The sequence below is a fragment of the Protopterus annectens genome, chromosome 9.part0 (assembly GCF_019279795.1).
Source record: "Protopterus annectens isolate FY-2018-M chromosome 9.part0, PAN1.0, whole genome shotgun sequence".
Classification (NCBI taxonomy): Eukaryota; Metazoa; Chordata; order Ceratodontiformes; family Protopteridae; genus Protopterus; species Protopterus annectens.
The window spans coordinates 383288340-383306259 of NC_056743.1; the positions used below are offsets into that span (position 1 = coordinate 383288340).

At 38.9% G+C, this 17920-nt stretch overlaps 1 protein-coding gene across 3 annotated transcripts in view; it reads right to left on the reverse strand.

Moving 5' to 3' along the window:
* Window positions 1-8078: 8078 nt before the first annotated feature.
* Window positions 8079-17920, reverse strand: part of SORBS3 (sorbin and SH3 domain containing 3) — a 1673489-nt gene continuing 1663647 nt past the window's right edge. For all 3 annotated transcript variants that reach the window (XM_044082929.1, XM_044082928.1, XM_044082927.1), the window contains one exon: window positions 8079-9876. In XM_044082929.1, the coding sequence (XP_043938864.1) occupies window positions 9815-9876 (62 nt within the window). In that variant the 3' untranslated portion in view covers window positions 8079-9814. The remainder of the gene's footprint in view (window positions 9877-17920) is intronic.

Sequence of the window (17920 nt, forward strand, 5' to 3'; positions counted from 1 at the left end):
TCCTATTTTTTTACCTAGTAGGACCTAAAATGAAAACCAAATTAGTAAGTTCTAGATTTGATTCTGTGAAACATGGCTGTAAATTTGGCAGTAATGTTGGAACCAAACCAAAATATGGATGATGGTGGCTAGAGGCACTACATGGTCCTTTCCTAAATGGATATTTCTCATTCATGGATGTTTTTCTTGCAAAACTAGTATGCTTATTTATGTGGTTACTTGTTTTTCTAATTTGGCTTATATAAAAAAAGACTTCCAGAATGGTGCAGGGGTGCAGTGGCACAGCGGACAGCATTGTTGCCTCAAAGCAAGAGGATCCCTGATTCGACTCCTGGCTGGGGTGCCTTTTGTGAAGAGTCTGCATATCTTCCCGGGATTTTCTCTGAGTGCTCCGGTTTCCTGCCACTTCCAAAGACATGTAGTAAGTGGGCTGGACACTCTAAATTGGCCATAGGTGTTGACTGTGCAAGCGAGTGTGTGGTGTGGAAGAACTACAACAGCAGGGCTAGCAACCCTGCAGTGTAAACCTTGCCCGTCAATAATGGTCACTGGTGAAGTGACACCCCAACCCCATCTGTAAAGATGGGAAAAAGGGGTTGTAAATGGATGGATCCAGGATGGTGAAAGTTAAGAGTTGTGGAACACCTGAAAGACTTTAGGAATAAACATTTTGAAAATTCTACTGCTGACCACATGTGGAGTAAATATCATGGGAATGTTAATGTTTTAAAGTTTTTTGTCATGGGGCAGGTATGAGTTACACCTACCTATAGTCAGCATTTTTTTTTAAATATGTTAAAGAAAACGGAAGTAATGCTTATTTTACAATTTAATACATTAATACATTACAGCTTATGGGACTTCATACCGAGCTTTCATGGAGACTACACCTTTAAATGTGGATGGTAGCATTCCTTTTGAATTTAATCATGCTGTTGTGATTGGTTAATGTGATATAACTGTTCTGTGAGATTTTATTTATGCTTGATTATCTTTTTGCAACTTTAACATTTGAAGGCCCTTTTAGTCTGAGGTGCTAGTTCCTTTTTAATTCGGTTTTGCAGCATTCTACTGATTTAAGTATACACTAATTATCATTTACGGTTTATTCTAGTAGGTGCTAACTATAGTCCCAGAGTATGAGGGGCCAGTATAATGGTTAAGGTGTTTACCTCACAGTCACAAGGTGTAGAGTTTGATTTTCACCTTTGAAAGGGGAAACTGGCTAGGCTTAAAATGGAACACAATGGCAGTTAGCCTCATACTTACCTATGACACACCACATTCAACTTCTGACTCAGTTGGTGTATTATCACTGAGGAAGGCTGTGTGGTCTGACATTGCTGCAGGCTAACTGTAGTGTTGGGGCTCTGTGTAAGGGTGACTGCTGGTTACAGTATTTCTGGTGGTTAATTAGTGGGTTCGTAGCTACTGGCAATCAGTCTTCATTACTGCAGTCCAAATCATCTTACATTTCCAGTAGACATGCTCATACAGGAAGTTTCAATGGGATATGCATTCCATTCATTCATTCACTCATCAGCAGTCTGTATTCTCCCCTATCCACTTCTTGAGTGCAGATATACACAACTGGAGCCATGAGAAAAAATGCCCAATCAAGTGGATTATTCCTTCAGAAAACCTCACTAAGGATATGCATGTGGTGGTCTCTCCATGTACAAATTAATTCTATGGTTTCTACCACTGGGAAGCTGCTATTGAGTTTGAGCACCTTCACTCACTGCAGGACTTTGCCACTCTTTTCACCAATGGTCTCCTCTCATATCATGCCTGTTCTGTGGTATATGCACCGTCTACCAAATAACTCTAGGTCATCTGGAAGGTTTTTATACTGATGTATCTTCCTTTTTGCTAGAAGGGTCCTACTTGCACTGGAACGAGATGCTAGCCAACTATCCACTAGTCTTCTCCTTCAGCTTAGTTTGAATACCTAAGAAAAGACTAGAATACTCTGGAATTTGTTTTTTGTACTAGATGTCATATCTTTGGAACACCTCACTATGCCAAACTAGGGAGGGCTCTATCACTGGGTACTGTGAGAGGTCAAAGAATCAAGTTGCTCCACATGGTATTTTGTAACCTGTTACTCAGACAGAGCTGTGTAGTATTTTCCTGTTTCATAACTGGCGGTGATTACTTTAAATGATTTTGATCTTATCACATGCTTAGGGTGACACATGCTTACAAATTATTGCTTGACTTGACTAAAATAACTTCATGAGTTGAAATTACCTTCCATCCCTTGTACACTATGAAATGATGCTGTTTTTCATGTAAAAGAATTGTTATGCTTTATTTTTCTACTATTTAGGTTCCCCTAACATGCTCTTGGAGATGTAACACCTTTATACTTAATGAAAAGATTACCCCATAATACTTCATACTAAAGTTAGTGCAAAGGTTACTATATTCCCACATTAATTGGAGCAACAGCAGATCATTTCTTTACTGGAAAGGCATGATGTCAAGTAGGCTTTACAATCTGAATGCTTAACTTTGAAGATTAATATATGAGACAACGTACAAATGAAATCACAACATGAATAAATAACTGCTCTTCTAAACAACTACCTTGTTTTGATTACCTAGGATGCTTTTGTTGCCCTGTGTAAAACATGACCTGAAATATTTAACAACATTGTTTGTGGGTGTGGTCATATAACAAACTGTGCAAACAAAAGACCATCAAGAAAGCACAGTTTTTTAAGTAAACTTACCATAACAGTAGATGTCCAAACAATCATTTACTGCAATAGCCTTAGCTATATGGGTCACATCCTGCCAAGGATTTAACAGTCAGCCAGCTTTCAAATCTTTAGGGCATCTTCCACCCACTCATATTATTACATAGCTTGAACTGAGCTGCCTAAAAAACAGGTTTCATCTTCGCCCTGAGAGAACATAGCTACAAGTAAAAATATAAATATAAATATATATATATATAAATATAAATATATATATATATGCATGCGCACGCACACACATGCACAAAACCTGGTAACACAACTTACTCAAAAAAACTAAGCAGGGAGGGAATGGCTACTGCAGCAGTGATCATTTAAAAATCTACTGTTATGTTTACCTGCACAACTGCACTGGTCATCATACCCCCACAGACAGACCAGTCACCAGTGGAGCCCCCAGAGTTCTCTGCTGGGAGCTTTCCTGTTTGGCATTTACTTCTCTGAAGTACAAGTCAGTACCAAATGGGCTCTGGGGGTCTATATCATATCAGCGAATGTTAAGAATGTTGAATGCTCTAAAGAGTGAAAATGCCAGACCTCGAAGTGCTTCTTGTGGGATTGCAGTACAGTGAAGGTCGGAATATTTGCCCTTTCCTCACTGTAGTGTGATCCCGGAGTTGGAATATATATTTAGTGGGGGGTGGGGGTGGGGCGTAGCCACCCATAATAGAGAGTTTGAGGTCTGGCATTTTCGCTCTTTTGAGCATTTGATATTCATAACATTCGCTCATATGACATAGACCTGGGCTTTGGCTAAGTTTGCAGATGACTTTAGGCTAGGAGCAGTCTCTGAATCCCTAAATGACTTTGCCATCCTGAAGGTTTGTCTGCCCAAGAATTCATTATTGTATCATTTGGGAAGTCGTCCACCACAGGTCATCACATTAACATTACTCCCTTAACAGCTGAACCGGTTGTTCAGTACTTCGAAAATTATGTGAACAGTGAACTAACTTTTGATCAAAACGTGTCCATTGTTGTAAGAAAGTCCTTCTAATTTGCACAATTAAAAAAACAAAGGATTGTCTCTAGATCCAGGGATGTTATAGGTTCATAGGTAGGTACTAGGCTATCTGCCCGATTGTCCTTCTTTCCTTTGCCCTCATTAGGCCAGTCGTTAAATATAATGCCCCCTTTGGCATGCATCTGTCCAGACATATCTAACAACTGAAATACCCACAAAAAGACCTTACTGAAAGGATACAAGGCCTAAACAATGCATCTTACATAGACAGATTCAAAGCCCCGTCATTGTACTCTGTATATTACAGACTGGTAAGAGGTGACCTGTGTCTAGTATACAGGGCATCCTCAACCCAGTATTGATGGATTTACTGCATGTCAAATGGCATAAGAATTACTTGGTCAAGGGATCTAAATCTCTTCTGCAGCATCAACAGAACAGTTTGGAGGGACAGGTATATCTTGCAGGGGCTACCACTGCTCTGGAACAGACTCCTCATCTACATAAAATAAAGCTCATCCCTGTCCATATTAAACTGCAAGTCATATCTGTGAATGGGAAACAGACAATTTACCCCTGGATTACCTCCCTGTACTACTAATAGACAGAGGCAGCTTTTAAATACTTTATCCCGTGCACTGTTCCCCTGAAATGATCTATGGTATAATCCCAGATATAACTATGGGATGTGTAATGCCTATTTAACACTAAACTGAATAGGTTAATTCAAGTACCAAAAGAGAAATTAGCTATGCTTAAAATAGCCCACAAAGACAGCTAGCCTATTACCTATACCTATGAATATTTAACTGAGACAGGGTTGACTCACCACAAGAGCTTGCAATGCAGATACTCTTCCCTGCAGAAGTCAGTGTAGTAAGTAAAACAGTCTTCATGTTATGAAGCTCAAGTCAGCCTTATGAACTTGTTCAAATGTAGCAAATTTTAGAGTCTGTAACACAAAACTAAGATCCCAAGTAGGAGCCCCTAGTATTCTTGGAGGTTTCTTATGCAAAATCTCAATCAAATACATGTTCACATAAGAATGCATCGAAATGGCTGGTAAATGAACCTTAATGGAGGAGTAAGAAAGGCCATGGAATTGAAACTGACACAAATATTGCAAAAAAACACAGAAGCTCTATCCCTGAATTTGTGCTGGTTGTTAGTACCAACCAGAAAAACCTTTTCCATTTACTGATGTGTGATTTTCTAGCAGCAGGCTTTCGTGCTCCTTTAGTACCTACTGCACATGCTCAGTCTTTCAGATTTACTGATGTGTGATTTTCTAGCAGCAGGCTTTCGTGCTCCTTTAGTACCTACTGCACATGCTCAGTCTTTTCCATTTACTGATGTGTGATTTTCTAGCAGCAGGCTTTCGTGCTCCTTTAGTACCTACTGCACATGCTCAGTCTTTTCCATTTACTGATGTGTGATTTTCTAGCAGCAGGCTTTCGTGCTCCTTTAGTACCTACTGCACATGCTCAGTCTTTCACATTTACTGATGTGTGATTTTCTAGCAGCAGGCTTTCGTGCTCCTTTAGTACCTACTGCACATGCTCAGTCTTTCACATTTACTGATGTGTGATTTTCTAGCAGCAGGCTTTCGTGCTCCTTTAGTACCTACTGCACATGCTCAGTCTTTCACATTTACCGATGTGTGATTTTCTAGCAGCAGGCTTTCGTGCTCCTTTAGTACCTACTGCACATGCTCAGTCTTTCACATTTACTGATGTGTGATTTTCTAGCAGCAGGCTTTCGTGCTCCTTTAGTACCTACTGCACATGCTCAGTCTTTCACATTTACTGATGTGTGATTTTCTAGCAGCAGGCTTTCGTGCTCCTTTAGTACCTACTGCACATGCTCAGTCTTTCACATTTACTGATGTGTGATTTTCTAGCAGCAGGCTTTCGTGCTCCTTTAGTACCTACTGCACATGCTCAGTCTTTCACATTTACTGATGTGTGATTTTCTAGCAGCAGGCTTTCGTGCTCCTTTAGTACCTACTGCACATGCACAGTGAACACTTTCCTAATGGGAATTAAGACACTGTCATACAGGCAGACAGCTGATGCTTAATGGGGATGGGATGTATCAAACACATCTGTTCTTGTGTGAGTGGATGCATTCTGTGAGAAAACTTGGGGTAATTGCCTCTGGCCATTTCAAAAAAGCAGGGAGAATCCACTGCTGTCTGGACCAGAATGTAGTCACCACAATGATCGAGGGAATTCCCTCTGAATCTTCTGAAGTACCCTGTATATTCATGGAAAGGGTGGAAAAGCAAACATGGTCCCTTAAATAGTCATTCTAACTTGTCAGACTCTCCTTTTGTTTTTTTTTGGGGGGGGTCCTGCCTTCTCTTTGAAGCCCCCCTGCCAATTGCTTCTTAATGTCGGTTTATCAGCACTTTGCTGACCCTGTTTATTTTGGTTCTTGCCAAAACTAGACAAGGGGTAGAGAAACCCTTGGAAATTTTTGAAAAGGAGGACTGAAGAATCTGAAGTGTCCCTGTATTACACCTTTCATCACACATTTTGTTAATCTCTGTGCCAGAGGGACCAAAAACTAAATCTCTATCCAAAGGAGAATTTAAAATGTCATTTTTCACATATTTTGAGAGGTTCTGAGAATGCTGCAAGGCATAGACCTTGACTAAACACAATACCAATGGCCACAGGTGTAGAAACAATATCAACAGTGTCACACATCTTCTTCTTTCGGCTTTTCCCAGTTTGGGGTCGCCACAGCAGATCACCTGTCTGCTCATGATTGGCAGTAGAGTTTTACAGTGTCGAGTTGCCAGCCCGGCGCCCAACCTTCCATGGAAGGCACACACACACACACACACACACACACACACACACACACACACACACACACACACACGCACACACACACACACACCTAGGGCCAATTTAGAGTGTCCAATCCACCTACAGCATGTCTTTGGGATGGGGGAGGAAACCGGAGCACCCGGAGGAAACCCACGTGACCACAGAGAGGATATGCAGACTCCGCACAGAAGGCACCCCAGCCAAGAATCAAAATCAACAGTGTCCCACATACTTCCAAAAATTAATTCTGACCTGCGAGATGGAAGAAAATAAACAATTTAAAGCAGATTTTCCTCACAAGAAGAAACTGCCTATAAAACATTTCTGATACTTTCACAATTAGTCAGAATAAACTAATTTATGAGCTTGACAATTCAACATTCTTAAAATTCAAAGTTGCAGAAGAATACACTTTTTTGTCGCACTTATTTTTTCATCCTTGTCACAAAATGGAGGACTAACTAAAGCTATAGCTACTGGGTCAGGTTTATTGCCTTTTTAGAGCAGGAGGCTGACTGTCAGAAAAATTGCAGGCAGTAACGCACACACCGTCTAAAGTTGACAGTACTGGGGGAATAGGTTAAAATATTGCAAATTCCTTCTGTGATATCTCATAGTATTCCTGAGGGACTGAGAAACCTCAGTGTTCTCTCATCGAAAACACTAGCACATTCTGGAAATAATCTCAGAGAAGAAGAAACCCCCACCTGGAGAATCAGATAACATGTTCTCCTTAGAGTGTGAATCAGAAACCTTACGAGAAAACCCTGCATGTGTCCCTTAATCTTCCTGTTCATATTCAGAGCATTGAATCTCTTCAGGAAAAGAGGCATTCCTTTTACTTTTACTAGAAAACACCTTCTAAGAAGGATCAATAAAGTGAATTAGACCCTCAATCAGATGTAGTAAACTTCTCATGTCCACAGAAATTTGAGCAGAAGCAGATGAAAGTTTAGTTTTCTGTTTCTTTTTGACATGAAAAATGTGGCCAACATGGTTGTTAATAGCAGCAGCAGCTTCCCCAGGGATAGGAACATGATTCTGACAAACAGGAAAGTCTTTGCTGCTCCCTCTCTGCTAGGACTGACAAAAGCACTCTCCCTTGCCCATTGAGGGGACCCCAACAGCTGCGAGCAATGGGGGTAACCACTGGCCAATAGCAGCTGTAGGTGTACATGAGAGAAATGTAGGGTAAAAGATGAGGGTTTTGAGGAATCAGCTTTGGGGACAGCACAGTCACCCACCTGTGGCTAAAGCTAATGGATAATGTGCTGTGGTGCTAAAAGCTGGCTGCTTATTTTTCTGTTTTTGTGGCTGGAAGAAGGACCGACCATGGGACTGAGCTTTATCCAAAGTCAAGCTGAAAATGGAAAACAAAGCACCAAAAGCTGGTAAAAAATAAAAGTTGTAAAAAAAAGTAATTTTCCCCCCACTAAAAACACAGTAAAAAGCACTTTAATACACTTTGCCGGCCCCAAGGAGTAAAATAAATACATTTTCCAGAGAAAAAAAATAGTTCTCAACTGTTTTTAATAACTTTTAAAACTGAAAGAAAAAAGTTCATCCCCCCCATTTAAAAGTACAGTTAAGGCACAAGACAGTCCTTTAAAACACAAACTCCTAGTTGAAAAATAACTATCCTAGCCAGGAAAACACAATAAAATTATAAAATATTTGAATGTGGAAATTTTCTCCAAGGAGAACTTATCTTCCCAGCAATGGAACAGCACATGCCAACTTTTGATCCTCACAAGCCTGCAGAGGAGTGCTCTGTTTGATAGTCGAAATGCTCTGAAGGGTTTGACGTTCAGGACTTTTAGGTAACTCAGCTTCAGCTGGCTAATGGTTTGAGCACATGGACGATGGCCTGAAGCTTTGGATGCTGCCCGCTAATATATTCCTGGCAGGACGTAACCCATATAGCTATGGTTAATGTAGCTATGATCAATATGATGAGCATCAATTACAGCTTTCATCCTTCCATCTCCAAAATTTGGAACATTTTTTCACACAATTTGGAGTACCTCCCGTAATGTGGAACAAATGGATAAAATATGGAACACCTACTAGCAACTTACTGAGAACTGCAATTAGGAAGCTCACAGAACAGGACAGTTGCATTTCATTACTTTAAACTTATAAAAAGCACTTTTATTGAACTAATAAGTCAGATGCTTTTAATGTGGAACTGTGAGGGAAATGGACTTTTTACACAGACTAACTATGATATCTAGATCATAAGTTGCAAAGATGTCTAAAAAAATTACAGTGCAAAGCAAATATGTCTGGAAAGATGACCAATATACTTAATGTCAGAGAAACCTGGGGAAGGGAAAATACTAGGTTTTACAAGCACTTTTGTAGTGATGAATGAATGTACTTTAGAATATTGACAGAAAGTGTGCGAAGGGTGTTTGGCTACTTTGGCAATTCCCTAGTGACACAGTGCTGTCAGACTTAACAATATATATAAATAACAGAGGAGGCACAGCCCCTAACAACATTTACTTCATACGTAATTCATGACAAATGAATGTTTGAATGGTAGTTTGTGTAATGAATTGGTGGCACCATAACTGTATGCTTTGTTTTTACATATTTAGAAGTATATTTTCACTGAAGTGATTTTTCTGTGGTATGTGATTTGCAATGTGAATTTACATTGTGTGCCAGTTAACTGACTGACACCTCCTAAAGAAATGACTCAGACATTCAGTTTTCCTTAACACATGTTAGCACTGTATAGCACTGTGGTGATTTTAGGGTAAATGGCCTCTTCTGTGCCTATCTGTAGCAACTAGGGGCCCGCAAACTACTGTTTAATTTTCAACTAAGTACTCCAAATCTCACACTGTTGAAATTATCCTGATTTGGCAGACTGTTATGAGAATGATTAAATATTTCTTCATGAGCACTTGAGAGGCCAAAATCTAAGATCCGTTAATACCTTAAGTAAAACATAAAGGAATCTGTATGAAGAAAAACACCTGTAATGGTCAGTATAAAACATCCCTCCTTAGTTTAGGAGGAGGTGGGAGAATAAACTGTTGCTGATCCTTTCTGCAAGATGCATTGGTAGTACACATGGCCACACCTACAGGTAAGTCTCTCCCAGGTATCATTCATGCTGCCTCCAGGTTGTCTATAGATGGGTAGGTGGTTTCAGTAAATGTCAAAGAACTGCACAGGAAAACTCAGTAATGTCAGTTTGTAAGCTTTGTGGAAGACGTAGTGTGGAAGAGGTGGGATCATAATGGAGTGACATAATTCCCTGGAAAAGTTCCAAATGTCTTGGTCCGTCTGGATACACCTGCAAAAAATGAAAAACATTTCAGTACAAAAACAGGTTTGTGTGTTCATGCTCATTTTGCCACGAAGCTCATCTCCACTGCCAAAGTCTAGTAGTTAGCACCCAATAGTCAACTCTTTACTGGTTTGAGTGGCATTCTCTCTGGTAGTGCTTAACCTGAGACGAAATGCCTTCTGGTAATAGCACGAGTAGGATAAATGGAAATGTCAACATGTTTTATGTAGACAAATCACGTCAACATGTTACGGTGCATGCTCTAAAGCTAATCCTCTGAACATGCACAAAAAAGTAAAGTCTGTTCTGCACCCCCCTCCCCCACACCGCAGACTAATTCTACAGAAAAACTCCAAGACTGCACAATCCCTGGGGAAAGAGCATATTCCCTTACCCCAGGGAATGTCAATCTCACACAGCTGTCATATTTTATATATATATATATATATATATATGGGTCTACCTTGGCTCACACAAAGCACATTTATATGAAACTGAAATAAGCGATCCCAGTTCCGCAAAAGTGCATTTCAATGAAAATGCACTTTTGCAAAACTCACTACACCAAGTTCTTGTCATAGATTGCGGTACAGTGAGGATTAGGGAATACTCCCTTTCCCCCACTACAGTGAGACCTGGAGTTAGTATATATAAGTAGTAGGGTTGTAGGGGAGCAGGGGAGTGCAGGGGGGCTTGCCCCCCTGTATAAGTGTGTTTGTGTTATTGTTTTGTGTGTGTTAGTGTTCGGTGTAGTGGGTTTCGCGAAAGTGCATTTTCGTTGAAGCGCACTTTCGCGAACTGGGACCACTTATTTCAGTTTTGTATAAATGTACTTTCGGTGAGTCAAAGCAGACCCATATATTTATATATATATATATATATATATATATATATATATATATATATATATATATACACACACACACACACACGCACACACACGCACACACACACACACACACACACACACATACGGTTCTGTGAATATTTAGTGGAGAAGGGGGTGCTGCAAATGTTAATTAATTTGTTGGAACACCTTTTGGAAATGGTTTGAAGAAATGTTGTTGTGTCTTTCGGCTTTTCCCGGTTAGGGGTCGCCACAGCGGAACTCCAGTCCGCTAATGATTGGCAGTAGATTTTTATGTGCAGAGTTGCCGGCCCTGACGCACAACCTTCAATGAAGGTACACCCATTCACGTATGTCTCCACACAGAAGACGCTCTAGCTGAGAATCGAACAGGACAACGTCTTACTGTGAGGCAACAACGCTACCGCAGCACCACCACCGCAGTCAAATGGTTTGAGGAAATAAGTATTGTTTTTGAGAAGGAATATTTTTTGCAGAGACAGGGAGTTGCTATGGGTGGAGTATGTGGTGAAGTTTACACTAACATTGTTATGCTGCAATGGGAGCATTTGTTTTTGTTTAATTCTGCCTTTTACCAATACTGCCAACTGTATACACGGTTTTTGGATGACTTGTTTATTTTACTGAAGGGTCCCAAATTACTGTTTGGTTTAGAGTACCATGCAATTTTTGAAATTTTCTCACCATGTGGATGAGCAAGAAATCTCTTTTTAGATACACGTGAGTAAAGATGTGACAAACAGGAAATTTGTCACTAGAATTTTTCGAAAAGAGACGTACTTGAATGTTTTTTACACTTTTCAAGCACCTACCATTCAAACAGAAGCAAGCAGTCATTAAAGGGCAGTTTGTGAGGGCAGCAAGAATGATGTCAACATCTGAGTTATTTTTAGAAGAATGTGAGACAATGAAAGGCAAGTTTTTAAAGTGAGGTTACCCATACTAATTTCTTACGAGATTATGTTGGAAGTTATTAATAAAACAGAAAGTGGTCAGTTTGAACTCATCTTTAAAGGATGGAAGGGTGTTAGGTTAGCAGTGGAAGTTGATATTAATGAAACAAGCGATGCAAGTACTGAAGCTGGTACTGAGCCTCTAAGGTTAAATCTGTAAATAATGGTTTTAAATTCAAACCAGTGGAAACGTTTTTCTGTCATTCAGAGAGGGTAGTATATTGCGCCAACATGTTTTATGTGCAGGTTTTTATATTGGTAAAACAGACAGAAAATTTAAAAAAATGCATTTATGAACATCTTAGAGCAATCAGAAAAAAATGATGGTGCCAATGTCCTTGCCAAGCACTATATGGATTTTCATGGGCATTCTTTTAACTTCTTTGTGCTGGATTCAGTGAATGTTGGTGAACGGGGCAGAGCATGGTCATTAAATCTAGAGAGGAAAGAAGTTCTGATCTGGCAACTACGTTTAAGGGCTAATATATGGCCAGGTCTCAAGTAAATATACTTCTGTCAACAGTATTCTTTGGTTGAAGGCACTGGAAATGATGTGATTTATTTTAATATTTATGTTAATATTTATGGAAACATGTAAAATTAAGTTGTTTTGAATAAGGTTTTAGAGTAAACACTTGTTTTTGTATTTATATTTCATATACATATATTCAATTTTTCAGATGTGCTGGAATGTTAATTTTATGGTTTTAAAGGTTTTATAAATATTCATGGCATTTTTATTAATATTTATAAATAGTCATAAATATGCACGCAGAGGTGTGTTCTCACTGCCTGAAATCATGAGGGGTGTGCTTTTTGTATGAAGTCATCATTAATTGAAGGTATTTAAACATGGACTGCTTTCTTTTAAACTGTTTTTTAAACTGTCTGAAGAAACAAAAGTGCTAATTGTATGTGTTTTGATTAAATAAAGTGTATTTTCCACATATAAACAGACTCAGAACATTGGATTTTACATTTTTTGTACACTACTGGAGTATTCACATTTCCTGCCTTCTAGTCTGGTTTTCTTCAGTTTGTTTTTTTTTTTTTGGCTTAGTGGTGGTTTGTTGTTTACACACATATACTAGTTAAATGACAAGTTTCAGTGGTTCAGTGACAGTCATGTGTTTTACATTGTACAAAACATATTTAAATGAACAACTAAAAAAAATGCATTTTATCTTGAGAAAACACAAGTGTCATGCGATGTGAAAAATGTACAACCTGCACTTTAAAAATTTAAGATTTTTTTCTGCTGACTATTTTCAGAGCAACTCTGCTTGCTGTTTAGATGCAATACACATGTGGCTACTTTTATTTTTTCAGCAAATTCAGCACACCACATTTCATTTAAAATGTTGCTCAAAAAAGGACTGATCACAACATTGAGCCCTATAGCTTATTCAGGCTGTTATCCAAAATGACCCTCCTATCAACCCAGTCTCTGCTGAACAAAATCTCAGATTTTTGCTGTATGAGGATTAATTTATTAGATATCATCTGGTGCAAAATGAACTTTCATAAAATACATGACTTCGTATTCAGATGTTACCATGACCTAAACTCCCATATTTCAGGTGAAAACGCCTTCAAATATTTAACAAAGATGTAGTACAAAAACAATTTTGCCAGTTATCTAAAACAAGTAATTTAATAAATTGGCTAGACTAGTCAAAGTGATGGTCAGTTTTAGAAGTCTGCTGTGGTGGTAGAATAAATTAATCCAAGGCTCATTAAAATCCATGGAAGTGACCCAAGTGTAAGTGTGAACGTGCGGTGACCACATACCAAGTCTGACATCTCTGTGTATCGGGGTATTCCCCTGCTTTTAAATACGCCAATTTTGATGTTAGTATATTACAAGTGGAGGGATATGGGGGCACACATGTAAGGGGTGGAAGGACATGAAGCCCCTTTACAAATGGCTTAAAGGTGAACAGCAAGTTTTAGCATTTTTTTGAATAATTGTTTTTTGGAGCATAGGGCCTCACACTTCTAAGCATGGAGGCAGTTACCAGACCTCATCTTTTGATCATTTCTTTCCTTCCAGCTCCATCTTGGTGTTACAACAGGATTAGAAGGGTTTGGTACCAACTAATACGCTGAAATGTTTCATGCTCTGGGATAATAAGAAAAACTTGGCAAATCTCAATACAAAGCTCAAGGTTCGATACACAGAGTGTCATGCTGTGCTGCTGGTATGTGGAAAACGTAAAGGCATGGTATTTTCTCTCTATATCTGAGCGATTTATATTGTAGAAACTGGATTACAAAAAAAACCTTCCACTGCTGCACATATTTTTGTGTTAGTCAACACATTTCTACCTAAATTTTGCCTAAGAGTAGATGCAACAAACAAACAAACATTACTTTCCCTACATGCATGTTACCTGTTTTCATCTCCTCTTAACCAGCTGGACTTCAAAGTGACTTCATTAGGAAGAAAGTCAATGGATGGAAGGCATTACTTATTTATCTTTGACCTAGGTGCACTGCAAATTGATAAGCATCCTTTAGGTATTTCTTTGGAACCCACTTCACCTCTTTACAGGCCTTGCATGCGCAGTACAAGACTTTAATCATTAAAGATTATTTTCAGCATCGAAACTTGGTTTTAAACTTGTAAAGCATTAAAGTGGCAGACTTCTTAAATAATCAATCCAGTATTTTCCATTACAAGTGGATTAGGTTCAAGAAAGCTGATTAATGAATTCTGGCTTGGAGTTGTCTATACACTTCAAATCTGGAATGCATATAAGATTACCTTGAGGCCACCAAAATGATATAAACAAAGATTACTATAAATGTATGTATTTATTTTTGTTCTTATTGTATGCACACTTCAGCTCTTTGGCCTCAATCTATGCTGACATAACTGTAAAAATGAAAGAATATATGTTATGTACAAGTCTAGTAGGAAAAATGTATTTTGTTTATTTTACATTTGTTAACCAGGAAAGTCCACTGGACATGTCTTTTTTTCAGTGGAGGCCCGAGGAGAAAAGCTCCACTAATCCACTAATAAACAGTAAGAGTGAATGGAGTAGATAATATACAAGAACAGTAATGAAAAAACACAATGAATAAGACAGATTACATAAAAGTATGTTGAAATTAACAGTCAGAAAACATAATGAAGTAGATGCATACAAGTCTTGGTTTGTCCTTGTAATTTATGCTTCAGCATATATCTGAAGCATACTTAAGTAGATAGATGCAGATAATATTACTCAATGTACAACTGACTAGTCAGGTTGTGTAATTCATGTAGCATATGGCATTAAGTACAACAAACAATAGCTGTTAAGTATTCTGTACAGAGTATAGTGGGACTGAAGCTTGAAACAAGCCAGAACTGTAGCTTGAGGTTAACCAGGACTAGTAAATGAACATTTCTTTCAATAACAATTTCGGTGGTGCTAAGTTATATCTGGAGAAAATTGTCTGATTCTGATGGTACAGATTTCATCAATAAATATTTTTTTTTGGCAGTTATGGCTAACAAACGTTTAACATCCTTTCTCTTCCCTGTAAATAAACTGTGACATTTGATGTTTTGCATTCCATAATTCTGAAAATATAGTTGGAGGGCAATGAATATATTTTACTTTTGGTAATCAGAGCCCATTAAGTCTTGATCACTGTACATAGAAATTGTGACTTGACAGCTGGGTTGTTTTTTTTTTTCTCCTTTATTTGTTTTAATTAAAATACTGAAGAACAAAGGGTAAGCTTATCAGGAGTGTTCAAAGCACACATTACCCTAACAATGATTCATAACTGGGACTGGGGTATGAATACTGAGCAGGAAACAGACAGCATGGTCACAGTCAAATATCACAAGTCTGCCCTCTCAAAGTTATTCTTGGGGATAGATAAACAGTGATTTTATTAACCGCAGTTAAAGCATCAAGTTGGCTTTTTTTTCTCAACCCATCTTGTGACATAGGGATTTATACCTAGTTTAGTGATTTTTATCTATAATTCCAAAATGGGGGATGGTGTCGAAAGCCTTGGCAAGATCTAGATAGGCTGTGTGAACCACCTTACCCTCGTCTATGGCTTTTGTGACGGTTTCAAAGAAGTCTATCAGGTTTAGGAGACATGATCTAACTTTTACAAACCCGAACTGGGTGGGGTCCAGAGTTTGGAGATTACCAATGTAAGTTCCATGGCCTTGCAGACCAGGCTTGTCAGGCTAATGGGGCGGTGGTAGTTCCCGGGGTCTGTGGTGGCTCCCCCCTTGTGAAGTGGGATAACCGTCGCTGTGTGCCATTCAGCAGGCAGAAAGCATGAGGTGAGGCTATGATTGAACATGGTACTTAGGTGGGGTGCCAGTTTGTTCCAAGGATAGAAACACCAGTTCCAAGGCCACAGACAGTACACTCAGGTGCTTTCTTGCTGGCACTTATAAAGCCTCACACAACCACTGAACATCTTAATGAATAAATATCTCACTACAAAGCATGTTGCTAAAATATGGCAGCAAGCCACCATAGTTATAACAGACAAGGGAAAATGTACATTTGATCCAGGAAATTATAGACTCATCAGCCGTACAATACTAACTGGAAAACTGTAGAAAGTGTGCTCTTGGAACTAATTTACAAGAACGTTGGTAATTTAGTACTTTCAGACTTATCAGCATGAGTTTGTTATGGATAGATTATGCTTACTAAACCCAGTCGTCTTCTCTGAAAGCCCATAATTGCTGTAATTGACCACAAAGCTTGCTTGTAGCATTATGTCATGAAACTAGCAACTATTATCATATGAGCTGTCTTTTAATGCAATAGCTATACATACAGAACTGTACACCAGAGTTCCAAGATATCCACTGTCTGCTACTACTGTTTGTGAGAAGCTTCTTACAGAGAATTTAAACTCAAAGAAAATATTTTCAGTTTATATGGAAAACATAGAATTTTGTTTTAATGTTACTTTTGAATGCCTATGAATTGTGTCAGAGGCAGAAAAAAATCATCTCTCTCATACACTTCCATAGCATGGCCAGTTTTTAAATCCATGTGTTCTAAAGGTACCGAAGCATTATGCGGAGCAGACAGCTCAGTCTAAAGTAAAGAATTTGAGTAACAATATTTCTATGGAGTTACAGCAATTACACCTGCCATCTAGAAATTATTATAAAGAACAAAATGAAATAGTAATGCAACTTCAGACCAGATTAACTGACAATGAAGTTTTGTTACCTGATGTGAATGCCAAAGCACAGGTAAACTAATAGTGGTATGCATTTTTACTAAAACTCAGATGCAAAGCCATTGAAAGGCTTATGGAATTAATCAGGACATGGGGAACCTCCACACACTGGACCCGTCTCTGTTTGGATTCATCAAGGGCATGTCATACTTACTCATCCTGGTAGATTTTTTTTGAAAAGGTCACCAAAGCAATGGATAAAGCAAAATGGTACACACCATGTACCTTGACCTGGCCAAAGCTTCTGATACAATTCTCCACTCAGACATAGTAGAAAATCTAACTAAACTGGGAATAAATCTCTGTTTCACCTGCTGGACTGCCAACTAACTCACAGATAGGACAGATAATAACATAGGGGAAGTCACCTCCACAAACAGACCAGTCCCCAGTGGAGTCCTCCCAGGGTTTTGTGCTGGTACCTCTCCTGCTTGGCATCTACTTTTCTGAACTAAAAGTCAATAGCAAAGGGCTCTGGCTTACCTCAATAGCAAAGGGCTCTGGCTTACCAAGTTTGCAGATAACCACAATCTAACAGCAGTCATTGAATCACCACATGATTTCGCCATCGTGCAGGAAGGTTTGTCTCAAATAAATACCTGTTTCCAAAATCACGGTCTGAACCTAAATGACAAAAAATGTATTATTGTATTCTTTGGGAGGTGATCTACAACAGGCAACTACCACAGTGACAATACACCCCCAGGTGTTGACCCAACTGTTCAGAATTTAGGAACATATGTGGACAGTGCCCTACGTTTCACCAACATGTGTCTATTGTTATAAGAAAGTCCTTCTGTATTGCATAAGTTATAAAACAAAAAAAAAGGGACTGTGTACAGTTCTAGGGATGTCACTGTCCCCTCTAGTCAGCCCTCATTAGGCCAGTCATTGAATATAACATGCCCTTTGGCATGTATCTGTTCAGACACATACAACAACTGGAATGCCCACAGAGATGCTTTACTAAAATGATACAAGGCCTACACATGTCCTACATGAGCAG